This window comes from Macrobrachium nipponense, chromosome 18 (genome assembly GCF_015104395.2).
Source record: "Macrobrachium nipponense isolate FS-2020 chromosome 18, ASM1510439v2, whole genome shotgun sequence".
In the NCBI taxonomy this organism is placed as follows: Eukaryota; Metazoa; Arthropoda; class Malacostraca; order Decapoda; family Palaemonidae; genus Macrobrachium; species Macrobrachium nipponense.
In genome coordinates, this window is record NC_087211.1 from 72238997 (window position 1) to 72256185 (window position 17189).

At 39.8% G+C, this 17189-nt stretch overlaps 1 protein-coding gene across 1 annotated transcript in view; it reads left to right on the forward strand.

The window, feature by feature from the left end:
- Positions 1 to 4603: 4603 nt before the first annotated feature.
- The window catches only part of LOC135197144 (general transcription and DNA repair factor IIH helicase subunit XPD-like), a 38420-nt gene continuing 25834 nt past the window's right edge, over positions 4604 to 17189 (forward strand). The window contains exons 1-4 of the mRNA XM_064224114.1: positions 4604 to 4762; positions 8258 to 8357; positions 8770 to 8910; positions 16608 to 16721. Of these exons, the coding sequence (XP_064080184.1) occupies positions 4758 to 4762; positions 8258 to 8357; positions 8770 to 8910; positions 16608 to 16721 (360 nt within the window). The 5' untranslated portion in view covers positions 4604 to 4757. The remainder of the gene's footprint in view (positions 4763 to 8257; positions 8358 to 8769; positions 8911 to 16607; positions 16722 to 17189) is intronic.

A 17189-nucleotide genomic window follows, 5' to 3' on the forward strand; every position in this document is an offset into this window, starting at 1 on the left:
CTAGCCAAATCACTGATAACGTCCCACAAAAGACAATCCCCAAAAACACAGGAGTATATGAAATCCCATGCCTCGACTGTGACCAATGTTACTCCAGTTTTACAGGAAAATCACTTTCCCAGAGATTAATACAACATAAACAGTCAGTTAGGTATGAACAATAGAGCTCAGCTATTTTTAACCCTATAAATAACCATAACCACAGGATAAACTGGAATTTGTCACATATAATTTATAGCAGCAATTATTGGTACAAAAGCCAGATGATAGAGTCAGCCTTGATAAAACAGACAGGTAATAAACATCTCAAAGGGTGCCTGGGATTCAGTTACCATGGATAAAATCTTCCTTCAACCAATGCTTAAGAGATTAAAAAGGAATTATCAGCGGGGGTGGCTCTGGATGGATCTCTTGGTTTAAATACTGCCTTTTCCATAACTTTGCTCATTCATTACCTACCTGAAGAGAGACAGCAGTCTGAAATATAGTAGTAGTTAATTTCTATATTTTGGCATTTTTATAGGCTCCTTTTATTAGATGGAATTCTGTTGTAACAGAACATTTTTACTAGTCATATATATATATATATATATAATATATATATATATATATATATATATATATATATATATATATATTCATATAAAGTTATGAGCCACGAAGGAAAGATTAACAACGGAGTTTCTGCAAGATCTTTCGACTCAATGTCCTTTACTTACCAGACAAACTGACTTACATGAGAAATTGAGGGTACAGGAAAGGTCGTATAAGTGACAGGTAGGATTATAAGGAGATTGTTACCTAGAATCCACACACTGGAGAATGAGTAACCTTTCCAAACAAGCATAACATGGGTACAATTTAAGAACAAAAAGATTAAGTCCAACTGCTCACACACAAGGACAAGACAATTAAGGGATAATACAGGGCGACAGCTGACCACATTCAGATCTTTGGTAAACAAAAACTTATTCAGAAAACATATTAAATATACATATACAAAGAATATATATCTAAGGCAACTAATTTGTATTTAAGTCTGTAATTATATCTTTGAGGTCATTCTTAAACATGTTACAAATACAAGGGTCTAAATGAAACAGGCCACGACTAATATTAAAATTACTATGGGAAGTAAGTTGTATTATAGCAGATTCTAAAAGATTTTGTGATAAGACATCTTTTGATATTGCAATTACTGAACTACCAATCCAAATTATCCGGTGGCTGTTTTCACTTAAATGAATGAATATTGCATTAGATGTTTGCCCAGTTTTCACAGAATATTTTGCTGTTTCAATCTTACTTCTAAGCCCTTGTTCGACTGTCTGAGATAAAAGGAGGGGCAGTCCATATATGGAATTTTATATATTGTGTTGTTGCTTTCCTTGGGGCCACTTTTTATTAACATTCCTTTTAGTTTATTATTATAGGAAAAAAACAAGGTTGACCTTAGGAGATTTTAACAATGATTTAATGGTTTCAAATCCATTAAAATAAGGCAAACTGAGAATGTTCTTAGAATTTTCTTTCTCAGTGTTACTTACACTATAAAACTCTTTGTGGGCTTATAGCATATATCTAATATATGTGAAGAATAACATAAATCTTTCCCTATTTTTCATATGTATTCAATTTTTTATCCAAATATTGGGGACTGACAATACGCAATGCTCGTAAAAACATAGAAGAAAAAATTTATATTTTGATGTTAAGATGGTGGCCTGAATAGAAATGGGCATAAGTTAAGTTGTTGCTTGGTTAGCTATAAATGCTGAATTTACATTGAAATGGTTCACTATGTATCAAAACATCTAAGAAAGGAAGGCAATTGTCTTTTTCCATTTCTAGAGTAAACTTAAACGATGGTACCTGGTTATTTAATTTAGAGAGTAAATCATTTACATCAATACCAGTAGGCAGAATAGCTAAAATATCATCAGCATATCTATACCAATGTACAGGAATATAAATTATATTAGGTAAATAACGTTTTTCAAAGAATTCCATATACAAGTTTGAGAGAAGTGGTGATAAAGGGTTGCCCATTGCCATACCAAATATTTGTTGATAAAATTCACCATTGAATATAAACTTACAATCACAAATGCAATACCTATTGAGTGAAATAATGTGACTTACAGGTAGAGGTAATTCATGCTGAGTTAGTTCATTAGTTCCTCGCTGGAGGAGAAGTTTTCACGCTCGGCTGCCAATCCAGTGGTCCGAAGTTCGATTCCCGGCTCGGTCAACGCGGAATCAGAGGAATTTATTTCTGGTGATAGAAATTCATTTCTCGATATAGTGTGGTTCGGATCCCACAATAAGCTGTAGGTCCCGTTGCTAGGTGACCAGTTGGTTCCTATTCACGTAAAAATATCCAATCCTTCGGGCCAGCCCTAGGAAGGCTGTTAATCAGCTCAATGGTCTGGTAAAACTAAGATATACTTTTTTTTTTTTTTTAGTTCATTACTAAGATATTCTAAAATAGAATCTATAGGGACTTTAGTAAAAAGAGAACATACATCAAAACTAACGAATCTATCAGTGGGGCAAAGAGTAATTTTGTTTAATTTATCAACTAAATCTGGAGAATTACATATATGAGAATCGGAAATGGTTCCAAGTAACGGGGACAAGATCTTATAAGTGATATATTTCGAAAGTTTATATTGAATTGAGCCAACAGTACTGATAATAGGCCGCAGAGGGTTATTTTCTTTATGCGTTTTAACTAATCCGTACAGGTAAGGCAGTGAAGGAAATTTGACTGACAATTTGCCTAGTAGTTCTGTTTTATCTTTAAGGACTCTTTTCACTGTGCTATTAAAGTTTTTATGACTTGATCAAGGGGATTTTTGTTAGTTTTTTTATAAGTCTACCTGTTAGTCACATTATTTCACTCATTAGGTTGTGCATTTGTGATTGTAAGTTTATATCCAATGGTGAATTTTATCAACAAATATTTGGCATGGCAATGGGCAACCCTTTATCACCACTTCTCTCAAACTTCTATATGGAATTCTTTGAAAAACGCTATTTACCTAATATAATTTATATTCCTGCAAAGTGGTATAGATATGTTGATGATATTTAAGCTGTTCTGCCTGCTGGTATTGGTGTAAATGATTTACTCTCTAAATTAGATAACCAGGTACCATCGATTAAGTTTACTCTAGAAATGGAAAAAGACAATTGCCTTCCTTTCCCAGATGTTTTGATACATAGAGAACCATTTCAATGTAAATTCAGCATTTATAGGAAACCAACCAACAACTTAACTTATGTTCAATTCTATTCAGGCCACCATCTTAACATCAATATATAAATTTTTTCTTCTATGTTTTTACGAGCATTGCGTATTGTCAGTCCCCAATATTTGGATCAAGAAATTGAAGAAAAATAGGGAAAGATTTATGTTATCCTTCACATATATTAGATGTTTGCTACGTATAATAAAGCCCACAAAAAGTTTTATAGTGTAAGTAACACTGAGAAAGAAAATTCTAAGAACATTCTCAGTTTGCCTTATTTTAACGGATTTGAAACCATAAAATCATTGTTAAAATCCTCTAAGGCCAACCTTGTTTTTTCCTATAATAATACACTAAAAGGAATGTTAATACAAAGTGGCCCCAAGGAAAGCAACAACGTGATATATAAAATTCCATGTATGGACTGTCCCTCCTTTTACCTCGGACATTCGAACAAGGGCTTAGAAGTAAGATTGAAACGGCATAAAAAATATTCTGTCAAAACTGGGGCAAACATCTAATGCAATATTCATTCATTTAAGTGAAAAAAGCCACTGGCTAAATTGCATTGGTAGCTCAGTAACTGCAAGATCAAATCTTTTATAATCTGCCATAATACAACTTACTTCCCATTGCAATTTTAATATTAGTCGTGGCCTGTTTCATTTAGAGACCCTTGTATTTGTAACATGTTTAAGAATGACCTCAAAGATATAATTACAGACTTAAATACAAATCAGTTGTCTTAGATAGATTTTCTTTGTATATGTATGTTTAATGTGTTTTGTGAATAAGTTTTTGTTTACCAAAGATCTGAATGTGGTCAGCTGTCGCCCTGTATTATCCCTTAATTGTCTTGTCCTTGTGTGTGAGCAGTTGGACTTAATCTTTTTGTTCTTAAATTATACCCATGTTTATGCTTGTTTGGAAAGGTTACTCATTCTCCAGGTGTGTTGGATTCTAGGTAATAATCTCCTTATAATCCCTATCAGTCACTTATATGACCTTTCCTGTACCCTCAATTTCTCATGTAAGTCAGTTTGTCTGGTAAGTAAAGGACATTGAGTCGAAAGATTTTGCAGAAACTCTGTTGTTTATCTTTCCTTCGTGGCTTATACCTTTATTTATGGATTTATCACGTTCCAAACTTTCGAGATTCAGTTAAACATGAATATATATATATATATATATATATATATATATGTATATATATATATATATATATATATATATATATATATATATATATATGCTTGTGTGTGTGTGTGTGCATCTATGTGAATAAGTAGTATTGGTAAGAGTTGTAACGGCTCTGTCTTATATATAGGCCAAAATAGGATCCTATTTAAGACACCAACTTGACAAGAAGATGAAAACAACAACATTTGCAAAAGAGTGAAGTTACCTAACTAATGTCAAAGTATTAACGTCGTTGACGCTGTTGCATGCAACCCTATGGTTGTACCCCGACCTATTATTCTATGTTAATTCCAACCTGACATCATGATGTAAGTGGACTTGTCACATATTGCTATTGAAGTAGATTAGCTAAGATAGGTATGCCGTACGCACGTTTGTAGTACTAGCTAGGTAGGTTACTACTAGTAGCTACCTACCTAGGTAACTAACGTAGGTACCCTAAGCTAACCGGTGTTAGGGGTCTAAGCCTTCCTTGGACTAGCTACCTACCTAGTATACTATTTGATAGAACTCTATTGGGCTGTTCACTAGAATCGTTAATATTAAGGTAGCTAGTAGCTATGCGTTGTTGGTTAGTATTTTACTTTAGAATACCTAAATAGGGGTACCCTCCTCTTGGTGAAGGTTACGTAGCTAGACGAGTGTAAGGTCGGGTGTGTAGTCCAGGTTAAAGTCTCCTCATAGGCATAGGGTAAACGACCGAGCGGCGACATAGCGGCCACCTCGGTATTTCTATATAGCTTAAGCTTTCCGTATCGTTCGTCCCCGCGAATACGAAAGCCACCAGGAATGTATTTCGCCGTGTTTAGTAAGAGTCCCTGGGGGTTAATTACAGTCGTCCGAATAAATATTACTTAACATTCTTGTTCAGGAGGTAAAACTGCATAGAAAAACCGCTGCCATATTCTAGGCCGCTGCGGAATAGTAATAGGGTAAAACACCGCGTGCACTGGCCAACTCACCGACTACCACGGCTAGGCCACCCTCCAAAAAAGTACTTTTAACGTGTCCTGACACCTGAGATGGTCATCAGTCATGAGATGATGTTGGTGAGAGAAGGAGCTAAAGACCTCTACCTACTCTCTTTTCGAAGTAAGTATTTTCTCCAAAGTTAGAAATTAAGGCCATATTTTAAGATTTAAACAGAGGCTAATGAAAAGGGTGGCCAACGCAGTGCCCACACCACCAAAACGCTTTGGAAATTTTTACTTACAACTCGGAATATTTAGAAGATTGACGCCATGTTGATGTTTGCGGAGTTGCTTGTGTCAATAAACTTCCCATTTCCTGTGCTAAATCCGCACACCACTAGTAACCATAGACGCTGGGGCACTTTCATCACAACAATCATACACCCGACCTTTAACCATACTTATCGAAGGGGATTACGGCATTCTTTGCGGCGTTTTGCGCTCTTCAATTGTTTATTAGTGTCGTCAATTGGTATGTGTTTACCCTCCAAACGGGGTATGAGACTTACACAAAACCGGGGAAATAAGTGAAATTAGCATATCTATTTGTAGTATATATACATATTACAGAAATTTTATCATTACTGCATTACCATGACAACTAGAATTCATGGAAACAGTTTGTAAATGCATCGGCGTATGTGTGACGGTCCACTAGATTGGCAACGATGAGTAATTTTTCCTCGCGTTGTCTGCTTGTAAGTATACATCTGAAATATTTGTAATTGTTCGGGGTTAATTTGGTTGCAAAAAAGGGATAATAGACAAGAATTAAATAAACATTTTGAAGTAAAGTTAAACTAAATAATGAGTAAAGTAAACAATTAAGGGAATAAAGCTTTGCACCTCATATTCAGTGTTGTCGTCTGCTGCTTGTAACTGTGTTTGCAGAGTGAGTACTTAGGAACCAGGAACAGCAACGTGGTTCAAGTGCGATGTGGAGTGAATTAAGACCAAAATGTGTATAATTACAATCAAATAAGCACTGTGGAGTTTCAGTTGTGATGGCAGTAAGGATAAAACCACCGATTACAAGGTAAAAATGAATTCAGTTCAAAACATGACCCCGAGAATAAAAAGTTTCATACTTTCACTAATATAGGCAACAAAATGTTGTTTTATTGTGCTAATTACAACTGCAATCTCTAGTAAGATCAATAAACGTTACATATATACACTAATATTGTTCAAATGAGTGCTGGGAAGGCTGGGAAAGATGGTGGATTGTCCGTGGTTAGACCGGCCAGCCACACGATTGCCACCATATTGGATTTCAAAACTGCCTTAAAAACTTATTTTACGAAGAGCATCACATGCTTATTTTAGTTCGTATGGGGCTTTCATATATCACATTATGTTGACGAAACTTCAATCTTTTGAATGTTATGCTTAAAGTTGTAATTGTATTCTTGTTTCACCAATTAAATATCGAGTGAATAAGGCCTGGCCAGCGTGATGATGATGGATCATCCGTGATTGTTTACCCTTTAGATCTACCGCCACCTCTCTCGCAATGCAGCCACTTCCCAAAAGAGCGCTTGAATTATGCCATTAATATTTTGTAATTTAAGAGAAAAACTTATTAGAGAGGAGCGTAGAGGTCTCGGTGTGCTGCCTGGATGGGCTTCAATCTTGACTGATGCTCATGGCAGCAAGTTCAAGTACTTTTTCGGGAAGGTGGCCGCATTCTGACAGAGGTGGCCACAATGTTGCCGTTCGGTCGTTTATCTTAAGGTACCATACCTTAGTTGTGGTGTACATATGGGAATAATACCTCTAGCCTATTAGGATTTTTATGTGTATGCCATTCATTTCCGTTAAAAGTAGGTATTGGTCGACTACCTAATTCTAAGGAAGACCTCTGGATGGAGATAGGCTATTACTAGTATTATTAAGTAGGTTATGAAGTTTTTTTTTTTTACTGGAAATTACTATAGAAAAAGGTGTAGCCAATACAATGCAGTACAAGTTAGTCTGGCTGACTTGAGGAATTTACTGTCCTTGAGGAGCTGTTCTAGTACATACAAATATAAGTTAAAGATGATAAATTTCATATGTTTTCATGTTAGGCTACCTATATCACCTATACTGCATCATATATACCCTTTTCTAAAGTATTGTTCAGTAAAAAAAATTCATTTATAAACAATATCTCCATGAGGAGCTCATCCTTAAAATTACCAAAATGCTTCATTAAACCATTCCTTGTTCATACAGAAATAGGTTGCGATATTGGAAAATTGTCTTGTTGAGTAAGGATTCATAAATTAGTAAAAATGCAATTAAATGCTACTTAACCCAACCTAACCTGTGATATTGTACTCTATATTAGCCAAAGGGGTAGAAATGAACCCATAGGTATGTAACCACACTTTTGGTCTTGAAAGTTATGGGTGAAACAATAGGGATGCATTGTAACTTCCTTCCCTAGCTTCATGTAACAAGCCATGTCCTAGGTGTGCCTTATTATTGTTACACATACAGTAAGTACGTGTTGATCACCACCAACTGGACTGGATGACTCTCTGTGGTTCTCTTGATTCATCTTATATTTCATGGGGATGATTAGGCCATTTCTGTTCCATGATCCTGTAGGAATGTCTTTTTTCAGTACTGTACTTTAAATCTTGTTGCATTTTCTCCAATACAGATTAGCCTGATTAAGATATGATTGCTTCTATCAAAGATGCAAAATGTAAATCATGAAGCATAGTAAGGATAAGATTAGCCAATTGTTTTTTTATCTACTTTAAATTATTGTGTAGGTTGGGTATTCTGGGTATATCTTACTATCTTCCATTTTACCATTCATATTATTTACCTTGGTTTTAGATTGGACGTTGATGGAATGCCAGTCTACTTTCCCTACGAATTCATTTACCCAGAGCAGTACTCCTATATGCTTGATCTGAAGAGGGCACTGGATGCAAAGGTAAGCACAAAAAACATCCTGACATTTCACTTCAGTGTATAAGGACATTTTTTGTGTATGTTAGTGTAATAAGATACTTGTAATAACCAGTTATTTATAAGCAAGTCATACTTTTTAGGCGTGTGACGGAACGATTTTACCCATGCAGATACAGTAGGTATTCCTTCTCTAATGTAATCTAGTGCCTCAGATTATTCTTATCTATGAATGTTCCTTGCAGCTCAAGTGAGGTAGTTAGGTTAGTTAGTAACAGACAAGACTGGGATCTATCCCAACAGTAGACATCCCCCTAGATGTAAAAGTATTGTTTATATAAGATTGTATTTATGAGTCATTTTATATCTTAAATTGATAAATTTTCTAAATTGTATCTTAAAGGATGCATGTAACAAATTTTCTTTTCCTGCCTCAGGGTCATTGTTTACTGGAGATGCCTTCAGGAACAGGCAAAACAATAACACTGCTGTCATTGATCGTCTCATACCTTCGAGCTTTCCCACAAAATTTGACAAAACTTATTTATTGTTCGCGAACAATACCGGAGATTGAAAAGGTGAGGTTACTTTATGGTTTTGAACAGTTTGATACCTATGCTTTGTAGCATGTTGTGGTTTGGGAGTCAAAGGCTTCATCCGCAGAGGATATTACAAATTTGACAATTTTGAATTACAAAGACAAATTTAGAATAATTTTATAAAACCTAGAAGATTATGGTCTTTATATATCATGTGTACCATATCCAGGAGGGTTGACTAAAAACATTCTGTAAGACATTATTCCATTTTGGCCTCCTTACACTAAATAAGTTGCCAGTTTGCTTCATTTACATGTAGGTATTAAAAATGTCAGGACTGGAGGTTAAACTTAACAACCTTCATTTAAGATAAAAATTGACTGAATTGTTAATGCCCCTTTATTAGAAAAAAAAATATATATAGAGACTTTCAACTGTCCTTTGGAACCCTAGTGTAAGCAGCAGTGGATGCTGGCCTGAAAGCCATAGGTGTGAGTGAGTGTTTATTGTGTTTATGCAAAGATGTGTTAAGCTCCTAAACTTGTAAACTCACTTGTTACTGGTTTTTTTGAGCACATGGATGGTAAAAAGTCAGCATATTTCTTGAAATGCTGTACTCATTCAGTCATTCTAACTTCCTTTCTATTGTACTCATCTACTGAAATACATTTCTCTCTCTCTCTCTCTCTCTCTCTCTCTCTCTCTCTCTCTCTCTCTCTCTCTCTCTCTCTCTCTCTCTCTCTGTGATGAGGTGTTCCTGAGTGGAGTGCTGCCAGATGGGTCTCTTATGTAGCAATTTCATACAATCAACTTACCTGTCAGATATATACATAGCTAGCTAAGACTCCGTCGTCCCCGACAGAAATTCAAATTTCGCGCCACTCGCTACAGGTAGGTCAGGTGATCTACCGGCCTGCCCTGGGTGGCAGGACTAGGAACCATCCCCGTTTTCTATCATATTTTCTCTGTCGCCGGTGGTATCAACATTGTTGTTATTACCTCCTGACTTAGATTCATTTTTCATCCTTTGATCATCGTTTTTCGGCTTTTTGGTGACGTATTTGGATCGTGTTTTGGCATTCGCTACAGTGGACTGTTTTTGGGATAACTCTTTTGGATTTTTCTCAGTATGTCTGATTCTAATGTGAGTGTGAGAATGTGTGTGAATGTAGGCTGCAGGGTGAGGATACCGAAAGCTTCGGTTGATCCTCACACTGTATGCCGTAAATGTAGGGGTTTCAGTGTTCCTGCTATTAACTACTTGTAAGGAATGCGAGGGATTGAATGCAGAAGAGTGGAAGACTTTGACTTCTTATTTGAAGAAGTTAGAGAGGGATAGAATTAGACGATTGAAAGGTGTGAGTTCAAGGCCTATTGAGCCTTTCACTGATAATTCTAATCCTACTGATGTAGATTCTCCCTATGTATCTCATTCTCAGAGTGCTTTTTCGGATTCGGCATCGGAAATAAATCGCCAATCTGAAAGCTACAATTAGAGACATGAAGTCCAAGATGGCTGACTTCAAAGGTAAGGCTAGTGAAAGTGAGCATTACAGTGAAGTGAGTTCTCCCAGTGTTGTGGAGGGGGCGTTTGATCCGTCCCTGCGACGCTCCCAGCCTAGACCTCTTCCAAGCTCAGCAAGCCCAGAGGAGAAGGAAAGTCGAAAGCCTTAAGGAGGTTGTGGGGAATCCCCAACGGTTCAGACGTCCCTTCAGCTAGCTCTGCTTCGTGGCAGGCGGCTCAAGGGCGCTATAGAAAAAGCGTCCTTCGCCGAGTTGTTTGTCTCGTCCCTCGTTCCCTCTCCCTCACCTAAAAGAGGGTTGGAAGGCAATCGGAACTTGTCGAGGACTGCTGAAGCGTCATATGAAGCCTGACATAGATTCTAGTCCAGAGCGTTTCTCAGATGACGCTCCGTCTTCTAGCAAGAAAGCGAAGGTGGCGTCAGCGTCACCTGAAGTGTACGCGGAAGTACCCTTTCCTTCTTCTCCCCCGAGTGATGACGAAAGACGTCATGCACTGGACGTGGGAGAAGCGGTCAAGAAAGATCATTATGGCAGTTCAAGAGCAACTGTCATCTCTAGTGGGAGTTTTAGCGCCACGTCGGAAGGACGTGACGCTTCCAATTAAGAAGTCTCGTCCTCTCTCACCTGTTCAACGAGAAGCGTCATACAGACGGGAAACCGGCTAAACGTCTTACAGAAGCGTCTAGTTCGAGAGCGAGAACAGGTGCTTACGAGAGTTTCGTAACGCCAGAGAGACTAAGACGTCTTTGAGACGCGAAGCGTCCCATTGGAAACGGAGCATAGACATGACGCTCCGTCCAATCTTATGACGCCAAGTAGGACGCCTTTGAAGAGCGGAGCGCTCTTCCTAACGCGCGAAGCGTCATCGAGACGTCAGCAAAAGACGTCATCCATGACGCTTGGCGAACGGGAAGCGTCATGTAAGCGTGAAGCGTCTTCTAAAATCTAGAGAAGCCGAAGCTTATGACGCCTTCCAAGACTATTAGAGCGGGAAAGAGGAAGGATTATCATTCCCTTAGCCCCTCTCCTATTAGGAGTTTGTCTCCTCAAGAAGAAGAACGTTCGGAAAGGAGAGCGGAGACGCATGTAGATCCCGAGTTAGAGGAAACTCGGATGACGAATATAGTGGAAGAGAAGGTCTGTCTAACTATAAGGTGTTGACTACCCTACTTCTTGAGGAGTACGGAGACGAGTTGACGCCTGCCGCTCCTCCTTCTCCGCGCTCGCTCTTTTCCAGTGCTAAGACGAAGAAGCCTTCGTCTTTTCTCAAAATGAAACCCACCATATCGATGAAGAGAGCATTACATTCCTTAGACTCATGGATGAAGTCTAAGAAAGACTTAGTGAGGACAGTCTTCTGCATGCCCTCCAGCAAGATTAGCTGGGAAAAGAGGCATTTGGTATCAGACGGGAGAGAATATGGGTATTACTCTCCCTTCTACAACCGAAACAGATTTTGACTTTGGTTGGACGCTTGCAGTGGCGTCAAAGTCTCAATTCTGCACGGATTACGTGGGGAATTTCGGAACTGGATCATCTCCTCAAGGGACTCTTTCGTGTATTGGAAGTTTTTAACTTCTTAGATTGGTCCCTTGGGGTGATGTCCAAGAAAGCCCATGATTCGGAAGGAATCGAACCTGAAGCCCTGTTATGCATATTGTCTTGTATTGACAAGGCGGTACAGGATGGATCTTTTGAAATCTCCTCTTTGTTTGGGGCAGGTCTTTTAAAGAAAAGGACTGTATATGGCGCCTTCTTAACAAAGGCAGTCTCACATGCTCAGAGAGCAGCACTTCTATATGCGCCTCTATCTGACTTTTTGTTCCTTCTCAGTTAGTAAAGGACATTGCGCATTCTTTAAACTGAGAAGGCAACCTCAGGATCTGCTGACGCAGTCAGCAAGAAAGAAGAAACCTGTTGCTGCATCGGACAAGAAAGGACCCAGTACAACGGTGCATCCCTTTCGAGGTGGTCCGACCTCCAGACCTTCCACAAGGAGGAAGGCTCCAGAGAAGAGAGGTAGATCTGCTTTTCGTCCCTTTAAGAAGGGAAAATGAAGATTCTCTCCTCCAAGCACCAGTAGGTGCCAGGCTCCTGGGATTTGTGGAAGCCTGGACACTGATAAATGCAGACGCGTCATCTTTGGCGATCTTAGGAGGGGATATCGTATCCCTTTCCTGAACACTCCTCCCCTAACGTCAATACCAAGGGAACTATCAGCCAAATACAAGGATCCTGGTGCTGAGGGATACTCTTCGATCGATGGTGGAACAAATGTGGGACAAGAGAGCGATAGAATTGGTACGGGATCAACACTCCCGGGTTTTGTTTTACAATCTCCTTTTTCTGGTGGCGAAAGCCTCGGGAGGCTGGAGACCAGTACTGGACGTCAGCTCTCTGAACAAATTTGTTCAGAAGGAGAAGTTCTCCCATGGAGACTTCTGCTTCAGTCATGGCGTCATTACGACAGGGAGATTGGATGGTGTCTTTAGATCTCCAGGACGCCTACTTTCACATCCCGATCCACCCTTCATCGAAGAAGTACCTCCGTTTCATGACGGGGGGAAGGATCTTTCAGTTCAGAGCCTTGTGTTTCGGCCTGTCCACAGCTCCTCAGGTCTTCACAAGCCTGATGAAGAATGTGGCGAGGTTTCTTCACCTCAAAGGAGTGAATGTCTCTATGTATCTGGATGACTTGGCTCATCAGGGCCAGATCGGTAGAGACAGTGCTTGGAGGACCTAAAGTTAACTCTGGATTTAATCAAAGCGTTGGGATTGCTTGTGAACCTCGAGAAGTCTCAGCTGACCCCCAGACAAGACCTAGTCTATCTGGGATTCGGATGGATTCTCGGGGTTTTCGAGTTTTTCCTTCGCAAGAGAGAATCGCAAAAGGTTTGCGGATAGTCTCTCTTTCTTAGAGAAGCAACAAACGTCGGCGAGGGAATGGTTGAGCCTTCTGGGACGCTTTCCTCGCTAGAACAATTCTTCCCTCTAGGAAGACTTCATATACGTCCGCTTCAATTCTTCCTCAAGAGGTCTTGGAGCTGGAAAACCGGACAACTGTCGGACGTTTTTCCCATTCCAGTGGAGATAAAGTCACACCTACAGTGGTGGTTGCTCCCTCTGGAAGAGAACAAAGGGATCTCTCTAAGAACACAGAACCCAGACCTAGTGTTGTTCTCCGACGCGTCGGAGAGAGGTTGGGGAGCGACATTAGGCTCAGAGGAAGTGTCAGGCACCTGGGAACCAGCACAGGTGTCTTGGCACATAAACTGCAAAGAGCTCTTCGCCGTACATCTGGCCTTGAAGAGCCTAGAACCTCTGGTGTCAAACAAGGTAGTGCAAGTAAACGTGGACAACACCACCGCACTTGCCTACATTCGGAAACAGGGAGGGACGCACTCCTCGTTCCTTTTACGAGCTCACGAGAGACCTATTACTTTGGACGTCTCACAGGAACATCTCCCTGCTGACAAGATTCCGTACAGGGAGTAAAGGAATGCTGAGGGCGGACAGGCTCAGCAGGAGGAACCAGGTCCTTCATACAGAATGGACACTACACGAGGAAGTGTGTCTCGATCTCTGGTCTCTGTGGGGAACCCTCCTGCATGTGGATTCTTCTTCCGCAACATTCCATTTCAAAACAAGCTCCCAGTTTTTTGCTCGTGTGCGTAGGGTTGGAAAGATCCAAGAGCTCTTATGGTAGACGCCTTCCTGCTAAATTGGTCTCAGTAGACGTATATGCTTTTCCCCCATTCAAAATCCTGGGGTTAGTAATGAGAAAGTTTGGTTTTGGCGTCAAAAGAGACGAGGATGACGTTAATAGCCCCCTTTTGGCCGGCCCAGGAATGGTTCACGGAGGTGGTAGAGTGGATCGTAGATTTTCCAAGATCCCTACCAAGAAGGATGGATCTTCTCAGACAACCACACTTCAAGAGGTACCACCAAAACCTCCCCGCTCTCGCTCTGACTGCCTTTCGACTATCGAAAGACTTGTCAGAGCGAGAGGCTTTTCTCGCGAAGTGGCAAGCGCGATCGCGAGAGCACGCAGAACCTCCACTACGAAAGTATACCAATCAAAGTGGGAGGTATTTAGAAGGTGGTGTAGATCCAAGAAGTTTGTCCTCCTCCACTACCTCTATAGCGGAAATTGCTGATTTCCTGCTATTCCTGAGAGAAAAATCTCATCTAGCCGTATCCACAATAAAGGGATACAGAAGTATGCTCTCGGCTGTATTCAGGAACAGAGGTTTAGATCTGGCAGATAATAAGATCTCCACGATCTCATAAGGTCTTTTGAGACTTCAAAGTCTAAGGAACCAGTACCTCCGAACTGGAACCTAGACGTAGTCCTAAAGTATCTGTCATCGGAAAGATTCGAACCTCCTCATCGGGCATCGTTTAGAGACATTACCCGAAAATGCCTATTCCTATTATCTTTAGCTACGGCAAAGAGAATTAGTGAATTACATGCTCTGCAGGATAAAGTAGGATTCAAGGGAGACTCAGCGATTTCTCGTTTAAGACCCTGTTTTTTAGCGAAAAACGAGAATCCTACGAATCCCTGGCCTAAGTCATTCGAAGTCAAAGGCATGTCGAGTCTCGTAGGCCGAGAAGCAGAGAGGTCTCTATGCCCTGTTAGAGCTCTGAAGTTCTACCTTCAGAGAAAACATCAAATGGGAGGCTCTAGACAAGGTCTTTGGTGCGCGGTAAAAGACCCCACAAGACTGATGTCCAAGAATGCGCTGGCATTCTTTGTAAGAAACGTCATTACAGACGCTCATAAGGCCTGTCCTGACGAACAGTTACAACTGTTGAGAGTAAAAGCTCATGAAGTGAGAGCTATAGCGACGTCTCTCTCGTTTCATAAGAATATGTCGCTTAAAAACATCATAGATACGACATTTTTGGAGATGCAACTCAGTATTTGCATCTCATTACTTGAAAGACGTGCGTGTGACATATGAGAAGTGTTTTTCTCTAGGTCCATTCGTATCGGCGGATACGATTCTGGGTACGGGAGCCGACACCAATCCTTAAATGTATATACTTTTCTTCTTTTTGGATATGGTCGAGAGTCTCTTCGAACAATGGAGGACTTAGGCTAGCACGGGCGGCCGTCTATGTTGTTCAGTAAGAGAATTCTTGTCATATCCAATTAGTTGAGCATAATTTTTTTTTGAAAATTATGTATGTGTGCGTAGTGGTTTTGAGTTACGGTTGTTGTGACGAGTTCGGGGATAACTCGGAACAATCCTTAGTTCTAACATATGGTTAGGATCAGGTGGTCGGGATTGGTTGTGTGCTCCTTCATAAGGTGTATTGTCATATAAGTGGATCAGCACCCATTGACAAAGTCCTTTTAGGCTCTGCCGAGTAAGCGGATAAGACCCCATCGGCAGACCCACAAGAACTCTTGGCCATAGATCATATATCTCGCTAAAGTTTCTTGAGGTGATGCAGACTACTGGGCAAACACCCACGAAGTCTACCACCTATCAGGTAGGAACCAAGGTTTTATTTATACCTACAACATATGTTGTTTACCTGTCTATTCCATATAGAAGCTGTCTCTTACCCTCCACCGAAGGGTGCCAATCAGCTATGTATATATCTGACAGGTAAGTTGATTGTATGAAAATGATATTGTTATGTTACAATAAAGTTTCATACATACTTACCTGGCAGATATATGCAATTAAAGGCCCACCCAGCCTCCCCGCAGGAGACAGGTGGAAGAGAGAAAATATGATAGAAAACGGGGATGGTTCCTTGTCCTGCCACCCAGGGCAGGCCGGTAGATCACCTGACCTACCTGTAGCGAGTGGCGCGAAATTTGAATTTCTGTCGGGGACGACGGAGTCTTAGCTAGCTATGTATATATCTGCCAGGTAAGTATGTATGAAACTTTATTGTAACATAACAATATCATTTTGTAATAGAATTGTATTATTGGTAGATATGAGAAAAAGGAAAAATTGGAGAGTTGAAAGAGAAAAATTGGCATTGTTGTGATTTTGTTTGAAGGTTTTTTCAATGATATTTTTTCCTAAAACCTTGAATTGGTGTCTAAGTTTTTGTTCAGTATAGTAGTATATTGGTTTTCATAACTAAAGCTTCATTCTGTGTATTTTTTTAGCAGCATTTTACAAAGCAGTATTTGTTTTAAACTCGTTACTAAAAGATATAATTTTGAACTGGTTTTTTTACAGGTTATAGAAGAACTTCGTAAATTAAAAGGTTACATTGAAAAAGAAACTGGTGCGCCACCTAACATAACTGGCTTGGCTCTTGCATCCAGAAAGCACCTGTGCATCAATCCAGAGGTAAGCAAACCACTGAGGAGGTTCTGTACCAGGTTTAGTGTCAGGGTTAATATTTTGATTGTTTAATTTTTAACTTTTATATTTTGTCCTTAACATTAGAAAATTAGGTTGTAACCTTATCTGGCATATTATTATAATAGGCAGTCCCCGGCTTATGACGAGGGTTCCATTCTTGAGACGTGTCGTAAGCTGGAAAATCGTCAAAAATCCTAAGAAAACCTTACTTTTAATGCTTTGGATGTATTAAAACCTTTGTAAACTGCATTTTTATTGCATTTTCCATATAAAAACCTTCAAATATTAATTATTTTGCATTTTTGGGGTCTTATTTCTTCCACCAGACCAGTGTCGTAAGTGCCGTAAGCTTGGAAATAATTTTCAACGAATATAATCGAAAAGTGTCGTAACCCCGGAACGTCGTAAGCTGATCCCTTTGTAAGCCGGGGACTGCCTGTAAATGTAACTATA